Below are 24,424 nucleotides of genomic sequence, written 5' to 3' on the forward strand. Positions count from 1 at the left end.
TTCTCTGGCCGCCCCCCACCCCACTGCAATAATTGTGCTTTAGAAAGCTCTGAAAGGCCTGCTCTGTTTCTGACCAGGGCCTCCTTTGAAAGGAGATTACAGTGATTAAAAATAACAAGTTAAGGATCCTCAGGGGCGTCTCTTATGGGACTACAATTTGCGGGGCCAGCTTTTCCCAGATCACAATTTCCAGCCAAATAGCAGAAAATCAGCCGAAATGTTCAAGAATTGATTGAAAATAAAAGAGGCTCTTTTGTCTGACCGAAGGTCTGTTTATTAGGAAAATAAAGTCAGGCCCCGGCTAATGAGAGTGGCTTTTCCTAGATGCTCTTTAAAGAGAAATTTCAAGGAACTTGATGGGAAAAGAATGTGCAGTTGAGATTTCAAAAGCTGGTCCAACTTCAGGCATAATTGGGGGATTTATTCTAACCAAGGTCTGGGGACCTCCAAAGCAGCTTTGCTTTCTCTTTGTCCTGGCTGGGGACACACAGTACCCATGGCTTGCAGGAGTAGGCACCTCAGCCTGGTGGAAAAAGCACAGGATTTAATGTTGGGTAGGTTCATTTTCATTTCTGCTTGGCGCCATAGCCACTGTGTGACCTCGGGCAATCCACTTCATGTCCTGGAGCCACAATATCCCGTCTGTACAATGAAGGGCATTTTGAGGGACCCCCCCCAAACATTGCAGTAAGAACTGGAAAGAAATCGTTGTCACACAGTTGGGTACAATATATATACATGTATGCATGCACATATAAAGACATGTATATACGTGTCATGAGATGATTATTTTGGTTGGCAAAGCCCACTCGGCTTCGTTATTCTTTATGGTCTTAGGAGGTAGTTGGTTCTTGTTCTTATTTTAAGATGAGACTGACTCTCAGAAAGGTCTGGTTCCTTACTCAGGGTCACACAGTCAAACGTTGGTGGAGTTAGGATCCATCCCTGGGTCTATGCGACCCTTAAATCTATACTCTTTCCTAGTATTCTGAGCTAACCCGACACACTGAGTAGGAAGCAGATGGAATTCACTGAGCCTGCCTCAGCCTTCTGGGTAGTGAGACTTTCTTGAAGGAAAACGAGATCACCAAATCAAGATAATAACAGGCATTCGCAGGACACAAAGTAATAAAGCAACGAACCCTTCTGTATCTGCTTTATTTTTCCTTTTTCACAGATTCCAATATTGCATTTCCCCATAAGTAAAGGATTAATTTAAAAGATGAAAAATCTCGCCCGCCTTTAGTCAATTTCTTTTGCTTGTGGGAAGGCAGAAACAAATTGGATAGTGAGGAAAACAACTTGTTTTGATTATTGTTTTATTTTTACATGCAGATGTCTTATCCCCATGCTTGTAAATGTATATATTTGAACAGAACAAACAGAGGATCTGGGAAATTGAAGCTGGTGATATATTTTAAATGAATTATTTCTTTTATTATGGTTTGCTTTATAAAGAATCATTCCTCTTTTTATGGCATTCTCTTCAATTATGTAATATTAATTCTTACCTTTTAAAATAAATATTTAGTTCAAATTGGTGATAAAAATCAAAATGGGCAGAAGTTGGTTGTGGTGGCGCAGGCCTGTCATCCCAGCAATCAGAACGCTGAGGCAGGAGGATCATGAGTTCAAGGCCAGTTTTGAGGTACATAGCGAGACCCTGACTCACAAACTTGAAAAGGAAAACAAAATTTTAAGACGCACGCACATTTGATGCTTAACGACTGTAGAGATTACTCATTGCATTGAGTTTCAGGCAATGGAAAAAAAATCGAAACATACAAATAAAGAAGCATATCTAGTTAAAGTTTTTAAAGTTTACAGCTTGAATGTTTTCCCAAACAGGTAAGTTGCTTCCTGACTGCCGACTCTTTCCATTGGAACCCAGGCTATTAATGATATATTCACATATCAGGAGCTTTTCACTTAATCTTTATTTACAGCTGTCACAGAATACCAGATATAGGTCAAGATCAACTTCTGCGGGGCAGGGGGGGGGGGACATTCTTACCCTGTTGGTATTAGTCAAGATACAGGCTAAGCTCATGTTACAAAGACATCCCTAAATGCATTGCTTCAAATGAGAGGTAAATGGGGGAGGGGTCAAACGTGATGGAACTCTTGGCTCCACAAAGTCACTCAGGACACCAGGCTCCTTCTACCTTGTTGCTCTGCAATCTTTTTGCACTCTAGTGTCCAACTGGTAGCCACAACTCAAGCCTGACTATTGCAAACTTGGAGTGTAGTTAGTCTGAATTGAGATGCGTTATAAGTGGTGTCGAAGATTAATATGAAAAAACACGGCTCTTGTTAATAAATTTTAAATGCATTCCATGTGGAAATAATCGTGGTATATGTTAAGTAAAATACATTGCTAAAAATGAATTTTACATTGATATATTTCTATTAGCTACCTGTTAACATGGTCAAGTTCACCTGGATCCAGGTCGTTTCACTGGAACTGTCCAGGGATTGCTGCAGCTTCCCTGTTCCTGAAGCCAAGCTCCATCTGTCATGCTGAGTTGAGCAGAGGGATCTAGACAGAGGGAAAGTGGCTTTATGCCAGTGATGTGCCCCTCACCTTGCACCCGGCCCTTCTAAACATCCTTTTGTGGGGAAGCTTTGGTCATGTGGCCACACCCAGCTGCAGGGGAGACTGGGAAACAGCTCTGAGCTGCAGAGACACTTATTCTCATACTTGGGGTGGGTAGTTCTTTAAAAGATGAAGAAGGAAATGGATTTAAGTGGACAATTAAAAACTGTCCTGTGCTTTTAAGGCCAGTCTTAAAAACATAATATTTCATGCTTTCTCACTCACAGAAAGTTCTTCAAGATGGGGCCATTGTGTAGCCATGAGCTAGTATTCCTGTTAAAGGGACAGGGAGAGAAAGGCATATTGGGCAATCTGTATGCGTGCGTGTGTGCGTGCATGCGCTCCCTCTGCAAGTGTGTAGGTAGCCTGTTCTTTCTTAATTCTTCTCTTAACAAAGGAGGAAGCAGCAAAGAAAAAACGAAATGAAGGAGGAAGTGAAAAGAACAAGGAAACAGCGAGGTGGTGTGGGAAGCAAAGAAAACAGGCATGGAGGTGGACATTCAGAAAGAGAAGGAGCACAGTCATCAGAGTGCCCTGGGCACCTGTCCTACCCAAGACTGAGATTCAAGAGGGAGATGGAAAGTCAAAACCGCACAAATCAAAATGATTCCTTAAAGATCCCGCAAAACTGTGCATTAAATACGACACAGACACACGCTCCAATCTGGCCTGATTTATGCACCCTTCCAGATAGGTCTGTTAGCAGGAAATGGAAACAAACTGGCATTCCTCCATAAGTCCAGTGCTGTTTTCCCTCCAGCAAGGGAAGAGAGCCATGCTTTTTCCATGGAGTAGGAGAGATAAAACTGTTGGTTTTCTTCTCCTTAAATACTGGCATTCTAGTATAAAGTCCTCACCACAGGGCAGAGAAACTGAGATCAGAGCTCCTGCTTATGCAGTAGGCAGAGTGGTAAAGTCTGTCTGTCTCTCTCTCTCTCTCCCCCCGCCTCTGTCTCTACTCGAATTCACCTATTTTGGTCCTTGCTAGGTCTTGCTGGTGTAAAATGTTCTATTTTTTACAACATGTTTTAACTGGACTTGAGCTGATGTTCAGACAGGATGGGGTAGGGAATAAAGTGCCCACACAGAAGCCCTTTGTGAGCTTCACATGTACAAGGCTCCTAAGCTTCATAGAATATTTGAAACTACCACAGACAGTTGAGGAAAATTTACCAGGGCCTAATCCCCATCTGTTGATTTGCTTGAGGTCTAGGAGACCCATGGGGAGTGGGCTTGTCTTCTGTGTGGCTTAGGTATTTGCTGATCTGTTTCAGGGACTGAGTGAAAGAGGAGACAATCAGAGAAGGGTTTCAAGAACTAGTCATCTTGTGGAGTGCGAGAAGGTGGGAAAAATCAGAAGCAGGACACAGAGCTGAATATAGAATCCACGAGCTACAGGAAACTTGCCCTCCCCCTTCCCTCTCCTCTCTTTTTCCTCCTCCTCCTCCTCCTCCTCCTCCTCCTCCTCTTCCTTCTTCTTCTTCTTTTTGTCTTTTTGAGACAGTGTCTCTCTGTATCCCCTCCCCCCCCTCCTCCCCCCCCCCCCTCCTCCTCCTCCTCCACCTCTTTTCTCCTCCTCCTCTTCCTCATCTTCCTTCTCCTCTTCCCATCTCAAGCCTTTGCAACTTGCTCTCTCCAATTCAATGGGAAAACTCTGTGGACCTTTTGTTCCCATACCTTTTTATGGCTAATTCCTTGTCTTTAAGTCCATGTCCATGAAGTCTCCTCTTTAAAGCATCTTCTCTGACCACTACTTTACATTTCCCATAATTTTTGCCTGATTTCCCCCTTGCAGCCCTTAAGCACTTCCTGAAATGATCTTATCTGCTTCCTCCAGCTAGAATATAGACTTTCTAAGAGCTAAGTTTTTCTTAGTTTATCTCTAGAACCCAGAATAGTGTGTGGCCATAGTCACTAAATCATGACTTGTTGAAAAAAAATGTATCATTTGAACTCCAAAAGTCCTGGAGTAACCCCCCCCCCCGCTTTATTCTGAGAGTTGGGTGGGAGAGAGGGAAATGACATCTTGTTCAGCAAGAGAGAAAGGCTGCACCAGTGGATGGTGATGAAGGTAGGCAAGGCACTCCAGATGTTGGCAGCAAAGGGGAAAGGTGCTGGTGCCATGGGGCGGGGGCTGGTGCCATGGCTAGGCCCATGGGGAAGGCGACTGGGAGCGGAGAGAGCTGGCACATGCGAGGTGAGTATACCACTTTGGGTGCAGAGATCAGAGGGGAGGGGCTGCCAGCCCAGATGTGAGCTCTCAGGCCAGAAGGTGAGAAAAATCAGAAGCAGGACACAGAGCTGAATATAGATGGACCAGCAGTCCTATATAATAATGCAGACATAGCTTATCAAGGTGAAATTTCCTGGTGATTTGTGGTGATCGCCAAACCCAATAAAAGACTGCCTTTTAAGACAAGATGGTGAGATACAAAGGGAAGGTGAATAAAAACCTTTCCCTTTCCCACGAGCGTGCTTCCCTAGCACGACCGTCACCACCCTAGCCTCCGTCTTCCACATCACTGCCCTATCTGATTATTGAGGGACACCCTCTTTTCTTTATATGTTAGTTGTTTCTGGTATTATGTTATAGCAACATAAAATTGATTAATACACCTAGATGGTGAGATACAAAGGGAAGGTGAATAAAAACCTTTCCCTTTCCCATGAGCGTGCTTCCCTAGCATGACCGTCACCACCCTAGCCTCCGTCTTCCACATCACTGCCCTATCTGATTATTGAGGGACACCCTCTTTTCTTTATATGTTAGTTGTTTCTGGTATTATGTTATAGCAACATAAAATTGATTAATACACCTCTGGAATGCCCTCAGAACTGGCATGATTTTGTCATTCCACTGCCTTGGCAATGGGGAAGGGATGGAGAGGAGAACTGGGCCTCACTGGGCAGTGACACTCACAGACTGGTGAAGACAGCATCGTGCTGACCTCATTTTTCTCTCTGCCGCCACGTCTGCCTCCCATGGGGTTTCCACACATCTCCAGGTTCTGGTTTTGAAGTCACACAAAAGAAGGTTTCCTTGGCCATGTGTCAGCCCTTGAGGTATGTATAGGTAAATGGCTGTCTTTCCTGACTTCTGGCTAAAGTGCCACCATTCCTGTGGGAGGCTGTTTCTTGTTCCTGTACTTTGTACTCCAGATGTGCTCTGATAGAGACAGAATGATCTCCTTCCTGTCCTGGACACTGCGTATGTGAGCCAGCCAAAGCTTGTGTTTGCTTTTCTGGCAGCCAGCCATGTCATGCTCTGGAATCACACTCAGCCTGCAGCCAACTCAGAGTCCTGCTGTTTGTGGGAAGGCTACTGCCCTTCCCAACTGCTATGGTTCATATTTGGACAGTGTCCCCAGAAGGTCTATGTGTTCTGGGCTCGGTCTCCAGGGTGGTGCTGTTGGAAGCTGTGGCCCTTTTGGGGATGAAGTCTTGGGGAGATGATATCATGCCTTCACAGTCTCTCAGTCTCTCCCTACTCCTTAGCCCAAGTCGTAAGGGGGTTTTCATACCACATGCATTTGCCATAATGTAGCACTCTGACAACAGTCCCCAAACCATGGACTATGGTCCCCAGAACTATAAGTCAAAATAACCTGTTTCTCTGCTAATTGCCTCTGCTATTGTGTTATAGGAACAGAAAACTGACTAATATACCAACCTTCATGGGTGTAATTGGTCCTTGAACATAAGATTTGAAGAGGAGATTGAAATATGCTCTTGCTTCATAAACCTAGACTGACCTCAAACTCGGGAACCTCTTGTATCAGCCTCTCAAGTACTGGGATTACAGGCACTTCTTACCCACTCTCTGCCCTTGCCCAGAGCATAAGATTTGATATCATTTTCCATTGAACTCTATCCAGCATGATTTGGCCCATTTCTGCAGCTGTCAACTGTTCATGGAATCTTGATTCTGTCACAGAGGAGCTTAGCCACATAATCTCATTTTAGATTAACCAAAGTTTTTATAAACAGGCCTGATAAACCTTCATTGGAATTTCGAGCAGGGTTAGAGCTTATGACAGAGCTCTCAACCATCTGCTAAGGTCTTTCCTTACAGTTAACATCTATTTACATAATTTTGAACTAAGCATCCTGCTGTCACCCCAATGACATTTATAAACCAATTGCTACCCCCTTGTCAACCACCTCAATTTCATTAAACAGTTTCCTAAGTCTTATGACTTGATTCTAAAATGTCTCTTGAAGTTTCATGCATTAAAGGCTTGATCGACAACTGATGGGACTTAGGAAAGTAACTGGATCATGAAGGCTCTGACCTAGTCAGTGATTGATCCACCAATAGATTCATAATTTAATGGCCTCGTAGGCCTAGTTCCATTTCTGTGGCTGTGATAAAATACCTGATGAAGAGCAACTTAGGGGATAAAAGGTTTATTTGATTATAGTTCTGGGTTACAGTCTCTCATTGTGGGGAAATCAAGGCAGGAACTTGAAGCAGCTAGTTACACCATATCCAGGGGCAGAGGGAGAAAATAAATGCACGCATGATTGGCACTCAGCTGGCTTTCTCACTCTTACACAGTCCAGGGCCCCAAATCAGTGAATGGTGCTGCTCACTTTCAGGCCAAGTCTTCCCACATTACCTAAGATAATTGAGACTGTCCCTCTCAGACAGGCCCCCAGGGCAGCCTGACCTAGGCAGTCCCCCTTTGAGACTCTTCCTGGGAGATCTAGGTTGTGTCAGGTTGACAATTAAAATTTACCATCACAGCTAACTGGAGTCAGTAGGTCACTGGAAGCGTGCTTTAGAAGAGTAACATCTTGTCCTACGTCGCCTCTCCTCTCTCTGCTTCCTGACTGCTGTAGCGTGAACAGCTCTCCTCTATCGTGCCCTTCCACCATGACATTTCTCCCTGGCTACAGGGTCTGAGCAGTAGAACCAGCTGAACACGGATAGGATGAAACTCTGAAACCAGGAAGCTAAATAAAATCTATAAGTGGTTTTGCTGAGGTATTTTGTCATAGTGACAGAAACTAACATACTTAGCCTGTTTTTTTTTTTTTTTGTCCTTTTGAGGCAGGGTCTCCCTGTAGCCCCAGCTGGCCTGGATAAAGATTTTTATAGTTTATGCAGAATGACTTACTTCTTGCTTCAAAATTAGCTGAGGATTTTTTTTCCCCATTGTAACCATCAGGAGCCAAGTCTAATGGAGACAAAGATTGGAACACAATGATTCCCACATGGGAAGTCTAGAGATAGATCTGGCCTCAGGCATAAATGGATCTAGGAACACAAAGTTACCAGGTCTCTCTTTTCCCCTGCTGTCCATGTTTCTCCTCCTTTCTCTCTCTCTCTCTCTCTCTCTCTCTCTCTCTCTCTCTCCACATTTCCTGATTTGTTTCTTCTGCTCTTTCTCTCTTGGCTGCGTTTCTGTGTGTTGTCCTCATTTCCTTCCCGTTTTACAAATAAATTTTCTTCAAATGGCAGAGAAAATAGCTGCTGACAACCTCCAGTGAAGAGTCTCACAGCTATTTCTGTGACTAAGAGAAAGACCCCTTCCCTCTGGCTCCAAGCTGAAACGTCCCAGGGGAGGATTCTGATTAGTCTGGCTTGTGTCACCTGCTCAGGGGACTGAGCCATGGAGACAGACTGGATCTTGGCCCAGTCACTATATGACTTGATATCTAGGGAGGGAGACAGGGGTTGTGATTGGCTGTCCTAATGGTCACATGGTCAGAAGGAGAGGAGCCACAGGGGTCCTCTTTAGCTTCTTAGCTTCATCTATCCTGGCTGACATGTCACCAGTTTCCCGGGAGTGTCTGTCCCATTTGTGTGAGCCAATCTTCTATAACAGTGACAAAAATATGAGAGTCAACCCATTAGAAGACATTCTGGCTTACAGTTACAGAGGCTTCAATTTGTGGTCGTTTGGCCCTGTTTATTTGGGCAACACTGCACATCAAGATACACTGTGACAACTGAGGGGCCCTGTTCACTTCAGCAGAGAAGAGAGAGAGAGAGAGAGAGAGAGAGAGGAGAGAGACTGACTAGTCTCCTTTAAGAGCACAACTCTAATAACAATTCCTAATAACAACTTCCTTCTGCTGAGCCTCATGTCCTAAAAGTTCTGTCACCTCCCACCACAGCCCCAACACATGGGCCTTTGGGGGACAGTCAAAGTTTTGCACAGTTCTTTCCCCTCTCATGGGCTTGTTGTTCGACTCCAAGCGATGCTGTGATGAGGTGGCACATGGAGAAAAGCATCAGCTCTTACTGTGATGTTGCACTGTGCTTCATTTTAATGACCTCCTTCAATCCCCCTGGCAAATCCACAAACTGATCATTATGATCCTGATTTCATGGAGAACGCTGTATTAGTTTCTATTATATTTTTTGGATTTAGCAAACATTTTATATGCTTACTGTTATAAATTCATTAGCTAGCATAATAACATGGGGGGAATAGCACTCCTGCTGGTTTAGATGTAAGGAAATGGAGACAAAGCAAAGTTAAATGCCTTGCCCAAAGTTGTACGAAATAGAGGAATTTGAAACCAGGCCTTTCAGTTACGTCCATTGTATAAAAACGATGCTTTTGATTTTAAATGTGCATGATTTTTTTTTTTTGTCTTTCTAAGACAGGGTCTTCCTGTAGCCCCAGCTTTCCTGGAACTCACTATGTAGACCAGGCTGGCCTTGAACTCACAGAGATCCACCTGCCTCTGCCTCCTGAGTGCTGGGATTAAAGGCATGCACCACCACGCCCGGCATTTACTATTTTAGAATTTTTTTTATGTGTATGCGTGCATTGCCTGCATGTATATAAGTGCACCCGTGTCTTGCAATACCTGCAGAGGACAGAAGACGCCATCGGATCCCCTGAAACTAAAGTTACGGACAGTTGTTAGCTGCCATGTGGGTGCTGGGATTCGAACCCCGGTCTTCTGCAAGAACAACCAGTGTTCTTAGCCGAATAGCCATCTCTCCACTCTGAGTTATTAGCCCTGTCTCTTTATCTATTAGCCTCCTCATGAGCAAGTCTGCCCTAATGGGCCACGTGGGGAGATAGTGCCAATTTCTTAATGAAGCATGTGAGTTACAACTTTTTGTGCAGATGAGGAGAGACTATCCCACCCCTGTGGCTTGTGCTTCATGGTAGAAGTTGAGGGAGAGGCTGGGGTCCACGGTGGTTGAAGCTGTGGTATGGAGTCTCAGGCATTGCAATAGGACATGGTACGTGGATGGCAGGGGCTGGCCCTATGATGATATTAGGGCGATTGTGAATCCTGCGATCTGATTCTGAAGCCCCAGAGGCAGAGTCGGGAGTGATGGAACTGGACAAAATCTAATGAAGGTAATAGGCAGTTTTTGTCAGACTATTGACATGTGAACATTCGAAGGACCTCAAAAGCTATTTGAGCATACAGTGGGGTGAGAGTGTCATGAGGCAGGTGTACCAAACGATGAAGAACCCTGCTCTGGATAGGGTTTCAGGCTTCAGCGTGAGATCGTCCTCGTACTAACAAGGCAGGTCAGAGAAGCCCCTTGCCACTGAGCTTTTAGGGAAGGATATGATTCCGTAATCTCACAGCCTCCAGCCCTCCTAAAATGTCAGTCTGAATGGGCATTCCTAGCTTGGACCCTTCATTGCCTCCCAGCCAACTCCAGGGTGGTTTCTCCACTTCCTAGCAAGGCATGGAAGGCCTGTTTTTCTCCCTCTCGTAGTCTCTTAGGGCACCTTACTTTCCAGCAACATACAAAATATAGAATACAAAATACAGAATTTGTTCTGGTTTCCAGGATTAAGGCTAGCCCATGTGCCTTTCATCTGTGAGATGTTGTTACTTCTGTCCACTTGGCAAACCTGTTCCTCATTCACCCTGTAGCTTAAATGCCTCCTCCTCCTTGAAGCCTCCTCTACACCACCAAGGTAGACTCAGAAGTTTCTCATGAGATCCCAGAGCGCATTGTCCACACCTCCATAAAACCTATCACATATGATAAAGAATGCCCATCGATATGTCTTCTTCCCGCCCTTAGACTATGTGCTCCTAGAGGGCAGAGATCATGCCTTTTCTCTCCAAAAGCATGACAGCTGGGTGGCACAGAGCAGATATTCAGTAAATAAAGGTTGAGGCTGTGGATGTACCTAGTAACCACAGCTTACCTGGCTTAAGTTTGATTCCTGGCACTGCAAAACAAAGCAAACGGATGAGGGAGGCTGGTTTATTATTCAAGGTAAACCTAAAAACATTGGAGGAGGGGCCATGGAGGGTGGGCAGACGAATGTTTGTTCACTCACACCTCACTCATTTGAGAATATTTATTGTGTGTCAAGAGATATACCAGATGAAGCTGGAAGGGGTTCATGAGCCCCACTGCCCAAGAGCTGTGGATAGGTAATGGCTTCTGAGAGAGGGAGAGTCAGTTTCCTTTAAGGGAGGGGGGAGGCTTTTTGTAGCTGACCATTTTCCAGTGGATGGCCCCACACCCAGGGGTATATGGACAGTATAAATTGGAGTTGGTTGGTTATTAAAAAAAGAACAGGAATTGTATGGGTTAGAGAGGTGGAGTGGATCAGGAAGAATTAGGGGTGAATATGATCAAAATACATGAAATTCTCAAAGAAGTAATACAAATATTAATAAAAAAGGAGTATGCTAGATGCAAAAGATACACCTTAAGACAGAATTGGTCTGTGTTCTCCTGAAGTTCATGAGTAATTATGGAAGGCAGATATTTAAAAACTAATCTCACACATACATACTTAAGATTAAGTGAGAGAGCTGGGCGTGGAGGCACATGCTTTAACCCCAGCACTCTGGAGGCAGAGACACATGGATCTCTATGAGACTGAGGCCAGCCTGGACTACGTATTGAGTTCCAGGCAAGCTGGGGCTGCAGGGAGATTCTGTTTCAAAAATAAGTAAAAATAACTAAAAAGAAGAGGTCAAGTGAGAGGCACTGAAGGAGCATAAAGAGGTGTTCAGATGGAGATGCAGAGTAGAAAGAGCAGAAACGTCCTCCCAAGGGGTCCAGTATGATGGGCCACAAGATGGTTTAGCGTACTGTAAGGACTTAACCATGTCTCTCCATAACCCAGTCCTACGAGGACTAATCCCCAAACCAGCTGTCACCATTGCAATCCCTCTCAGTGGTCCTGCCTTGGTGTTGACTAGAGTTTTTGGGTTTTTTTCTGTCATTTTCCCTGCGGACTAGCTTTTGGAAATTTATTGTTGGTCAAGCTGGGCATGGTGGTGCACACCTTTGATCCCACCACTTGGGAGGCAGAAGCAGGCAGATTTCTGTGAGCTCAAGGAAAGCCTAGTCTCCATAGTGAGTTCCAGGACAACTGTGGCCACAGAGAGACTCTGTTCCAAAAAGACAAAAAAGCTTTTTAAAATGAAAAAAAGAGAGAGGAATTTGCTGTTGGCTATTGCCTGCTGAGCGTTGTGGTCATCATCACTGTGACCTTTATCATCACAGTCATCATTTTCATCATCATCTTCCTCATCTACATCATCATCACCACCACCACCCCATCCATGTCACACTCCTTAACCCTCCTCACACTGTTTAGAGATACCAGGCATTGGGCTCAAAACATATCAATCCATTTCTACACTCCTGTAAGAAAGGCAGTGTCATTTCTTTTTAAAAATGAGGAAATGTAAGACTGTAGAGATGGCTCAGCAGTTACGAGCTGGTTCAAATTCCAGCACCTACATGGCAGCTAACAATTGTCCATTATTCCAGGTTCAGGGGATCTGACGCCCTCCTCTGATCCCTACAGGCATTGCACAACAGGGGAACACTTACATCCATGCAGACAATATACTCATAATACATAAGGTAAAAATAAAAAAAAATTTAAAAAATAAAATAAATGAGAAAACGGTGAAGTTATGTAACTTCTCAACAGTCTCATAATTAAGCAGTCATAACTCTGGGATTCTAATCCTAAATCTTTGCTCTTAACCAGTTCTCTGTGTGTGCTCACAGGATGACTCCAAATAGCTTTTCTCTCTTTAAAACACTTTGTATTTTTAATCCCTTGTAAGCATTTTTGTCTTGAATATTTGGCTCTCTTAATGGCCTGTCTCGGGAGGCACTTGGGCGGAGCATTAGAGAGAAAAGCCTATTATTGATCACTAGGCCACCATCTTCAGTTGTTTCTGTGAGCAGAACATGACACATATTTGTACCTTGCAGGAGAAAGTCCTATAATGAAGTCCTCTGGATGGATAGAGTCTCCTGTCTTCCAATTAGACTGTGTAATAACATCACCAGTGGTTATTATGGATTGAAACTCCACTCTGAGTTCAGCCTCCAGACCCTCTGTCTTCTGTGTTATATTTAATAGGCAGGGCATGACCTTAGTTTTCTAGAACCTACAGGAGTGCAGCACTCTGGGGATTGAACTTATTTAACTCATTAAGGAACCTGTATAATTATATAGGAAGATGGCTATTCAGCATTCAATAAAATATTTTAATAACTTAAAATATAACATGTTCACAAATCACACAGCTTAATGATCACCACATGGTAAAGAGACCCATGTATCCTGGACCCACATCAAGAAGTTGCATGTGACTAGGACTCCAGTAACATCCCTGAACCCTCCAAATTGCTACCCTCCTCCTCCCATATAGTCGACTCCTACCCTGACCTCTAGCCATAGAGATAACTGCCTGATTTTGAACTTTATATAAATACATACCAATTCAACCATACCATTTGTATTGTGTGTGTGTGTGTGTGTGTGTGTGTGTGTGTGTGTGGTAGTATGGTATATACATGTGTTCATCTGTGTGCATGTGTATGTGTGTGTGTGTGTGTGTGTGTGAGGGGCTAGAGATCAATGCCACATGTCTTCCTCCATTGATCTCTACCTTACTTTTTGAGACACGATCCCTCACTGAACCTGACCCTCATTGATTCAGCTAGATGAGCTAGCCAGTGAGCACTGGGGACGCACCTCTCCCCATACCCCCGGTGCTGGGGTCATAGATGTGTGCCACCATGCCCGGCTTTTACATAGGTGCTGGGGATCCAAATCTGGATCCTCATGCATGCATGTCAAGTGCTTTGTTAGCTGCCTTGTCCCCGGATGTGCCATTTGGACTCCTTTGTGCCAGTTTACTTTCACTCAAGATTATCTCTGAGATTTATCCATGTTGTGAGCAACATAATTTGTTCATTTTCATTAGGGCTTTGGCTATATGAATAGGTCATCATTTACATATCCAGTTTAGTGTGGACAGGTATGTTTTTCCAGTTGGGCACTACAAGTAGAACATTCTCACAAATGATGCTTGTCAGTATGCGTTTCTCCTGATTTAGGAGTCGTGTTGCTGAGTGATGGGGGATGCTATGTTAGGCTTTAACAAAGAGTGCTGAAGAATTTTCAAGTGAAACTAGCTCATTTTCACTTTTATCAATCGCGTGTGAAAGTGTAAGTTAACGTTTGAGATTGTTAATTCTTTAATAGTCAATCTGGCAGTTATACAGCGATGTTTTGTTGTCAATTTATTTGTATTTCTCTTTTGGCTAGTTAGGTTCAGAGCTTCTCAGCGGTTTTTGGCCATTTATGCACCTTCTTCATGAAGTGTTAGTTCATGCATTTTGCCTGTTGTTTTTTTCAGTTGGGTTGGCTATTCTTTTTCTTGATCTGCCAGAGTTCTTTATATACTTTGGATAAAAAGCTACCACTTATAAGATCACAAATATCTCCTTTTACTCTCTGACTTACCTTTTCACTTTTCAGTAGTGTCTTTCCATGAGAAGAGCTGATGTCACCTACTGTATGGCTCAGTGCTTTATCACATCCTATTAAAGTATTTTCTGTTCCTTGGACACATACGTCATCTTGTACCACATCCTAAAAACTTTGTTGTTTTTCTTTCCCCCATAGCAGGGCAACCTGCATGGGGTCCATTTTGTGTTCGCTGTGGTGAGGGCCACATCCAGTTCTCTTCACATCATTTATTGAAAATGAAATTTTCTCCACTGCCATGCCATACATCCTCACTGTGCGTAGTTTCCACAGCTTTCCGCAACTTTTCTGGGCCCTCCGCTGGTCAGCTGGCCCACTTTTCTTCCCTTGCTGTAGTGCACTGGTTTAATTTCTGTTGCTGTATACATCTTTGTATCTGGTAATAACAAGCTCTCCAACTTTCTGCCTGAAGATTGTCTTGGATATTCTTAGAACATTGCATTTCCATATAAATAATAGGACCAGGTTGTCAATATCACACAAAACAAGCTGGGACTTTACTTAGACTGCATTAAATCTATACATCCACTTGAAGAGAATTGACATTCCCAACAGTACCAAGTCTGCCCTGCTAAGAGTACTATTCTGTTGGCTTAACCGAGAATCACCTTGTACTAATCACTACGCTGAGCCCAGATGTGATTCCTGCCCTTGAAGAACTTACAGACAGGTAGACAAACACATAAACACAAAACGTAATGTGATTCTCTCATCACCAAAAGTAGGAGATACTATTTAAAAAAAAAAAAACAGGAACTATTTTATTTAAAATTTATTTTATATTATTAATGCATGTGGGGGGGGAGGGAGAGAGAGAGGTGCGTATGGATATGTGCATGCTATGGTGTGCATGTGGAGGTCAGAGGACAACTTTGTGGCATATCAGATCTCTCTCTCTACCTTTACATGGATTCTGGGGATCAAACTCAGTACACCAGGCTTACATAATTGGGCAGCCTAAACAGTACTAAGTAAGTAATGTCTACTATATGCCAAGTTATGATTTAAGGACTTTACGTATTCAGTCATTTATACTTCACACTGACACTTTGAAGTAAGTATAGATATTATGGTAATTATGTAGGTATTTTATATAAAAATATGCCTGTTATAATCTTTTCAGCTTTAATGTAGATGTGATTTCTGGTAGGCTTTTATGAAAGGAAAAAAAACTTCCAGATCATCTTCATTCTTTCAAAGATTAGTTGCAGATTAATGAGAACTGTTGGCTTTCATGATTTCAAATTATCAAAGAGGAAGAAGAAAAGTCAGTAACTTCTTTAAAACAATTACCATTGAATTCCAGTCTTGTTTATTTTTATTTACATTTTTCACAAATGCTCAGAGCTTGGGAGATATGCTATTGGGTAAAGCACTTTCTAAACAAGCAGGGGGACCTGAATTTTGGCCCCCAGCACCCAAGCACAAAGCTAGTACAGTATCCTACACTTGTAATTCTGGGGCTGGGGAGGAGGGACAGAGAGGTGGCAAGCATAGAATGCTTGGGACTTGCAGGCCAGTTGCTTCATGAGCTCCAGGTTCAATGAGACCCTGTCTCAAAAAATAAGGTGCAGCGGGGCTGGAGAGATGGCTCAGTGGTTAAGAACACTGGCTGTTCTTGCAGAGGACCCGGGGTTTGAATCCCAGCACCTACAGCAGCTAACAACTCCAGTTCCAGGGGATCCAACAGCCTCTTCTGTCCTCCACAGGCATTGCACAGCATGGGTGCACTTACATACATGCAGGCAGTGTACTCATACACATAAAATAAAAATAATAAATAAAATATTAAAAAATAAAGTGCCGAGCCATCAAGGAAGACACTTGATTCCAGTCTCTGCCTTCCACACATACATGTGACACACACACACACACACACACACACACACACGAGAGAGAGAGAGAGAGAGAGAGAGAGAGAATCATTTTCTTTATCCTTGTACTTAGACAAGTATCTGGAAACGTGGGGTCAGATTACCAGGCAGTGGAACAGGTCTTCCGATGTCCCTCGTAAACCAGATCACAAGCCAATACCCAGAATTCCAGAAGCCTTGTGTAGATATATCACTTTGGTTTACAGTAAGGAGAAGAAAAACCTTAACTAGTAGGCAAAGCACTTGGGTTCTAGATGATGCCTCCTTGTCTGGGGTGAGCTTGAATAAGTCTCTCTGCTCTGGGTGTCAGAAGTCCAGCCACAGAGCACAAGGGGTTAAATCTGGTCATCTTTAAGGCTCTCTGCTCTCTGGCTGGTATGTTGTAATGCCGGGAACTCAGAATAACCACTTCCAGGTTATTTAGGGTCAGGGATTTTAGAACCTGTATTTAGTGTATAGAACTTTTATCTAGTTAATTTAATTTTTTTCTTCCTGAGTCTTATTCTCTTCCTCTCTCTGCGAATGTATACATGTGTATATATGTAAATGTGTATATTTCTCCTTGTTTCTATGTGCATTCAAATACAGTTTTCTATTTAATAGCCCCTTTATCATTGATAATAAAATGTTTCCTGAAGGATATGTCCTAGTTAACTTTGTCAACACAGCCTAGTGTCATCTGAGAGGAAAGCCGCACTGGAGGAATTTCCCAGATTAGACTGGCTTGGATGCATGTCTGTGAGGGATCGTCTAGATTATTAATTGATGTAGGAGGGCCCAGCACACTGTGGGGAAGCACCACCCCTAAGCAGGTGAACCTGGGCTGTATAGGAAAACCAGCTCGGCATGAGCCTGTGAGCGAGCCACCAAGCCATGTTCCTCCAAGGTTCCTGCTGTGCTTCCCTGGCTGTGAGTGAGGTCCCAGCTTGAAGCTAATGCTGAGTGGAATGACAAGCAGGCCCCCCTTCAGGTTCCTGCCTTGATGCCTCAACGACGGACTGTGACCTGAAGTCAAATAAATCCTTTTCTCCCCAAGTTGCTGCTGGTCATGATGTTTGTCACAGAAACAGAATGAAACGAATATAGAGAGTATTTTTTCACTTCTTATTTTTATTTTTTTTAATTTTATTTCTTGACTTCCTTTTTAAAGATTCCCCAGTGTCTATTCTGTAGAGACAGAAGTTTCACCACCTTTTAAGGCTCACCGCCTTAGCCAAAGCGTCCTCATTCTTCCGGGGGTCTAAGAGTTTAATGTCAGGCTTCCTCCCCAGCCAGGGGCCGCTAGAGCTGCGTCCACAGCCTCAGCAGCCAAATCTGTCTTGTGTTATGTTTGGAGCTGTGTTTGGCATGGGTGGCTCTGGTGACAGAGCCTTTAGGATCAGCTGTCGCAGGACCAGGGAAATTAGTGGTCTTCTGGGTCATTGCCCTGGCTTCTACCCTTGTTGATCTCACTGGCTTCCTTAGGTGTCAGGGTGTCAGGAGGGAACAAAGTGGAGCCTGAGCACCTGAGCCCTGTGAGACCTGCCTCAGCGGGACACCAGAGGCAGAGCTCCACTGCCAGAGGCCTGGAGATTTTTTAATCTTAAGTGGGTCGTCTTTACGGTGAAGTCAGAGGAAATGTCACACAAAAGGTGAACATTTAGCTGATTTCTAGAGAAGTTGGCAGAGAATGGAAGGCCTGAAGTCCCAGACAAGCAGGGGGAGCTGACAGGTCTCTTCAGGAAACTTCCCATGAATGAAGGAAGCCCCAGACCAAATGTGGGGGGTGGGCAAGGGGGGTGTGATTGACAGGGCTGCAGAGGCAGAGTCTGAGCCACTTCTAGCCTGAGGAGTTTGAGCAGTGCCTGTGGAGCTGTGATTGCCTGCATACAATAGGCTGGGGTCCCCAAAGTCCACTGTATTCATTTCCCAGGGTTGTGTTACTCTGTACAACTAGGCCAGTGGCATGAAACAACAGAAGCTCATTCTTGCATATTTCTGATCTATGGGGACTGGAAATCAATGTGTCAGCAGAGACATTCCTCCCAGAGGACTCTGAGGAAATCGGCCTCCCTCTAGCGACATGGCTGCCAGCGATCCTCAGCTTCCTTGCCCGGAGGTCCTTGACTTCCATCTCTACCTCTGTAGTCACTGGCCATGCTCCTCCTGTGTGGTTCATGCGTCTTCTAATAAGAACACTAATCATATTGGATGTAACACTCCCCACCTCAGTCCAGTACAGCCTCTTCTTATCCTCACCTGCAAAGTGATTCCAAATAAGGTCACATTTCCAGGTGATAATTTCAACACATCTCTCTGTAGGACACAATTTAACCTGTAAGCAACCCACAGCTTCTGACTTGGGAGGAGGTGATTCATGAAGGAACTGCTCCCGGGTGAGACTAGGAAGGGCATGAGCATCAGGCAGGGCAGGGCCAAGCCTGCTATTGCAGCGAAGTCCCTCAGGGTGGCTCCAGTCTGACTCCACATGGCCAGTTTGAAGGGCAAAGAATCCATTAGAGGTGCCTGTCCCTAATGCAAGAGCTGGGTTAGGGCTTCTGTGCTAGGCTGAGCAGGCTCAGGTGACTTGAGGACAGTGCTCCAGAAGAGAGTCACTAACAGATGCTAGTCACTGGAAGCCAAGGTCCACCATCAGCCCCGGGGTCACATTAAAATGATGGAAAGGAATTTGAGGAAGTCTGGGTAGAGAGTCCTTTCAGTCAGCTGCTTTACTGCCTACTGCTCGTCCTCCACCCCCTCTCTCTGCCCCACACACCCTACAGGGCCTTAGACTGCTTCTGTCCTTCAGAAATCCCATCTATCTATCTATCTATCTATCTATCTATCTATCTATCTATCTATCTGTCTATCATCTATCTATCCATCATCATCTATCATCTATCGATTTATCATCTATCTATCATCATCTATCTATCATCTATCTATCATCTATCTATCATCTATCTACCCATCATCATCTATCATCTATCGACTTATCATCTATCTATCATCATCTATCATCTATCATCTATCTATCATCTATCTATCATCTATCTATCTACCCATCATCATCTATCATCTATCGACTTATCATATATCTATCATCATCTATCATCTATCATCTATCTCATCTATCTGTCTGTCTATCATCTATCTATCTATCTATCAGCTACCTATCATCTATCTCCTATCTATCATCTATCTATCTATTTATTTATCATCTATCTATCTATCTATCATCTATCTATCTATCTATCAGCTACCTATCATCTATCTATCTCCTATCTATCATCTATCTATCTATTTATTTATCTATCATCTATCTATCTATCTATCTATCACCTATCATCTATCTATCAGCTACCTATCATCTATTTGCAACTACCAGTTTCTACTTGACACTGCTGAGATCTACCCTTTTCTTACCCTATTATGTTTTTCCCTCATTCTTCCTCATTTTCTATCAGATTTTTTCGTAGACAGCAGTAGCCAGTCAGAATACTTTACTTTTGTGAGATAAACTGACCAATCACAGCATAATATTTGAACTTTTATGTCTTAATTCTTTTCTGTGGTATCACTCTGTTGTTGCCTCATGGATCAAATTACGTTACCCACAATAGTGACATTATTGTTTACAGTCTCAGAGTGCTTAATTGTGATGGCTAAAACTAGTTGGAGGAATTCAGGGCACTACAGACTGCTCCTCAACTAGATAATCATAATTACATCAGTGATTTAAGTGAATTAACTTTTACATTTATTTTTAAAGTATCAGCAAATACTAGCAAAAGAGCCATAGCACAATAGGTGTGAAGCCAAGGCAGAGCATCACACTGGGGAGGAGCCTTGATTCTAGTCCTAAACCAACATTTGGATGGCTCAATGACCTTGAGGTATCTGTTGACCTCTTTGTTTTGGTTCCTTATCTGTGGTGTTGGAAGCCTGAATTCAAGGCTCGTTGGAAGTTATAATAGTGTGTCAGTCCATAGATAGAGTCCAGAATCTACAATGTACACAGTATTTAAATGTGTGTGTGTGTGTGTGTGTGTGTGTGTGTGTGTGTATTCATTTGAAGAAGCTTGAACCTGTCTTAGGTACTTGGTGCTGGGGCTACAGAGGGAATAAAAACCCAGCTCTTCTCCTACATGAACTCATGAGTCCAGTACAAAAGACACCAGGGCAACAGGAAATTATAATTCAGTACCAAAAAAATCACTATAAAAGATTTCTATCTCAAGAGAGACTCAGACCAAATGGGAGGGATGACCACCATTGTCTGGTTGAGAAGCCCTTGAGTGAGATTGCAATGGAATTTCTCTTGAGTCAATCTAATAGAAGTGTAACAGGGGGCGAGATACTCATCAAGATTGGAGCTTCTGACCTATCTTTATCAAATTGGCATTATTCAAACAGCTCAGCTTCGTCCTGATTGGTTCAGGAAGTTTCAAAAACACCTGCGGTCTAAGCAGGAGGAGCATGGGTTTGACGCCACCCTGGACTGTACAGTGAGGTTCTGCCTCAAAACAGAAAAAGATAAATAAAAAGGGTTATCAAGGGAGACTGTAGATCAGGCATTTAGCAAGCTCTGAAATGGAAGAGGGAGCCGATGGAAAAAGGTGAGCATTTTCTAATCTGTGGGTGAAACTCCCATGATTCTCTGACCTTGTACCCCACAGGGGTGGGATGTTGACAGAGAACTCGATCTGTCCCGTGTGTCAAATGGAACACAGGTGACTGCTGTGCTGATGGATGACTTTCTTCTCTCTCACAGTGACCCTTTCAGCTGCTCCTCCCTCCTACTTCAGAGGCTTCACACTAATTGCCCTTAAAGAGAACCGAGAGGGAGATAAGGAAGAGGATCATGCTGGAAGCTTCCAGGTAAGACCCCACTGGGCTTTTCCAGTGGCCCTTTCTGCCCCGGTGGATAGAGGCTAAGTGAAAGGGGAGTGTGTGTAGGATATATAAACAAAGATGCAGAGGATTCTGGGGTGGTTTCTTACGTGCTTCCCTGACTATGGTCCAAGCTCCATTAGCAAGACATAATGGAGTTGGTGGCAAAGGTTACAGATCTGCCCGAGCAAACTTGGTCACCGGGCAGGGTTGGTCTCACCCTGGCGGATACCACTGTGGGCTCTGGGCTCTGGGCGCCCTTGGCAGCAGCAGGCAGTCCGGTGTGGGGAGAGTGCTCACCCTGGCTCAGCCTTGCTGTTTCCCCTACACAGGCATCTTGTGATTGACTGGTAATTCTCAAATGTAAATGGAACAAGAGTTCTGGGCAGCCAGGCTGCAGGAAGTTCAAAGCCCAGGAGAGGGATATTAAGTGAATGTGGAGATTGATTTATGAGGGAAGATTAAAAGAATTACACATGATTTGCTTGGCTAACTGAATAAGGCCAAGTTTAAGAGGCAGTAATCGTCTTTGATTGGCAGTCCTTGCAGACAGAGCAAGATCCTCAAGGGAAGGCTGCACTTGACTTTGTACAAAAGTGGGTCAGGAGAAGAAAGAGCATCTCAAAGGCAAGGCCCAACAGTGAGCCATATTTCATGGTGGAATATTCTTCCAAGGGAAGTGGCAGAAACATCAGCCCCTCTCCAAAGCTTTCTTAGAAAGGGGCCAGTGAGTTGTCAGAACACATCCCGGGAGGGCTGTGGTGATCCTAGGGTAGGCCCTGACCACTTCTTGTCTCCAATTTCTATTCTTCTGGAATTCATTTCTGCTTGGCATTCACGAACTCAGAAGAGAAAAGTAAAGACCAGGAAGGATGCTTGCACTCAGAGCTGGCTTCTGGGGACTCTGGTAGAATGTGTGGGCTCCTCAGAGGTCTCTGCCCCAAACATCTCCATTCCTCAGTGTCCTTTAATACCTTGGGTTCAAGGTTGTCATCATATATTACATCTTGAGATTTTAATTTTTTCCCTCTTTTCAAAACATTTATTTATCTACATATTGTGGTGTGTGTGTGTGTGTGTGTGTGTGTGTGTGTGTGTGTGTACGCACATATGCACATGTGGAGGTGAGAGGACAACTTGCAGGAGCCATCTCTCTCCTTCCACTGTGTGGGTTCTAGGAATTGAATTCAAGTCATCAGTCCTGACAGGTAATGCCCATTCTGATGACCTTCCATGGCCAGAACTTCTCAACAGGTGTCCTGGTTAGTTTTGACAATGACACAAATTAGAGTTACCTGAGAAATAGGAAATTTAACTGAAAAATTTCCCAGATGGCCATGTCTGTGAGGCATTTTCATAATTGCTAATTGATGTAGGAGGGCCTTGACCATTGTGGGCAGGGCCATCCCTAAGCTGGTGGTCCTGGGCTGTGTGGTAAAGGTCCCTGAGCAAGCCAGGTAAAGCAAGTCAGTAAGCAAGGTTCCTCCATGGCCTCTGCTTCAGTTCCTGCCTTGAGTTCTTGCCCTGACTTCCAATGATGAACTGTAACCTGGATGTGTAAGATGAATAAACCCTTTCTTCCCCAAACTGCTTTTGGTCAGAGTGTTTAATCACAGCAACGGAAAAGCAAACTAAAACAGCAAGCATCTCAAAGAGTGACCCAATAATACTGCCACTGCCAGCCAATGCCTACTGAGTGCTCGCCGACTTCCAGGCACTGTGCTAGGTACCGTCTGTCCCCTTTGTTCATTTGCTTCACCTTAGCTTGATTCTTTCCCCTTCTCTTGGGGCTTCTGACTGGCCGCCTGCATTTTAGCAAGCTTCCAGATGAACTTGGGGCCCTCTGGGCATCAGTACCATGGCTCTCATGGGACACTGAGGAGCCCAGGTCTCCTCCATATGTTGCTGTCTATCTTCTCATGGTCCCCATCAGTCCTGAAGATCAGTAGGTAGGAACAGGAAGTGCCTAATCCACAATGGTAGTGGTTGGTAACAGTCCTCAATGCACCAGTGTCAATTACTCTTTGGAGTGGTTTCCATTCATTAGCTGACCTGATCCTCAGAGCACCCCTGTGAGGTAGCATTATCTGTTCAAACAGCAGAGGCATTGGGGGATACAGAGCAGTTAAGTAACTTTCTGAAGGCCACCTAGCACAATAAAGCTGGTGTTCCAGCCCCAGCTCAGAGTCCTGTGTGACTCTTAGGTTGCACCTGTTAAATGCACAGAGGAGGCTTTACCTGTGGCTTTTTTTTTTTAATGATAGCAGAATCTGTGCAGGGTGCCTGACATTATCTAATTCTGCTTATTTCCTGTGGTAACTCTGAAGTCAGGGTTGGTACCCCCATTACTCAGATGATGAAACTGAGTCTCCAAGTCACCAAAGCAAGCCGACATCTCAAGGAGCCACATGCTGCGTCAGTTTCTTTTTCCTTCAAGTCTTTACCTTTGTCCCTCCTTTTACCCTTAAAATGCACACTTGGCTTTGTTCTCTTGGTCTCCAAGGTTAAAGGGGGAGATCACAGCCCAGGTACCTAGCTTACCTCTCTTGCGCCCTCTCACGAACACATTGAAAGCCGTTGTCTTTGAGGCATTCATTCATTCATTCATTCATTTATTATTTGGCATCAATTACTGGATGCTTCCTTGTGCCACCACATTCAGCACTGGGGACACCATGGTAAGATGAACCGAAATTGTCCTGCCCTCATGAAGCCTACTGTGCCTGCCTTGCAATTGTCCCACAGATCAACCTCTGCTGTTGACAGGTAGAACAGACATGTCATCTGGTAGAACAGGAGGAGACAAATTATAGGTGCCACTGTCACTTTTGAAAACAGTGATTAACAAATAGCGAGTTGCACCTTTTTGTCTATGACAACTCTGAGGACTTAACAGCAAAATTTGGGTAAATCTAGGCAGAGGTTAAAATCCTAGTTCACAAGGGGTCCAAGATGGATTATTTTACTTCTAAATGGCTGAAGGCTTGCCCAGAGAACACAGACTGATCCGGTGTGTACAGAAAGCTAAAGCAGGGTGCTGGCTCACTTAGTAAGGACAGAAGGGGGAAGCAACGTTACCCCGACTCTTGCAGAGGTCCCAGAAGAAGGGCGAGGTCCCCTCTGTTCCAGAAGTGGGTTCCATGGTGGTGACATTGGCACATGAGGGTGGTTGGCTGCCAGAGAGGGAGGGACATGGGGTCTCCTTATGAACTGGCTGGGTATACAAACTGGCTGGGCATACGAGCGGGCTGGGCATACGAGCGGGCTGGGCATACGAGCGGGCTGGGCATACGAGCTGGCTGGGCATACGAGCTGGCTGGGCATAC

General features: G+C 44.3%; 1 protein-coding gene across 1 annotated transcript in view; it reads left to right on the forward strand.

Annotated features, from left to right (window-relative positions):
* The window catches only part of Spon1 (spondin 1), a 332,365-nt gene that overhangs the window by 3,835 nt on the left and 304,106 nt on the right, over positions 1–24,424 (forward strand). The window contains exon 2 of the mRNA XM_008853516.3: positions 20,980–21,086. Within this exon, the coding sequence (XP_008851738.1) occupies positions 20,980–21,086 (107 nt within the window). The remainder of the gene's footprint in view (positions 1–20,979; positions 21,087–24,424) is intronic.

This window comes from Nannospalax galili, unplaced genomic scaffold (genome assembly GCF_000622305.1).
Source record: "Nannospalax galili isolate Female #2095 unplaced genomic scaffold, S.galili_v1.0 scaffold44, whole genome shotgun sequence".
NCBI classification, from domain to species: Eukaryota; Metazoa; Chordata; class Mammalia; order Rodentia; family Spalacidae; genus Nannospalax; species Nannospalax galili.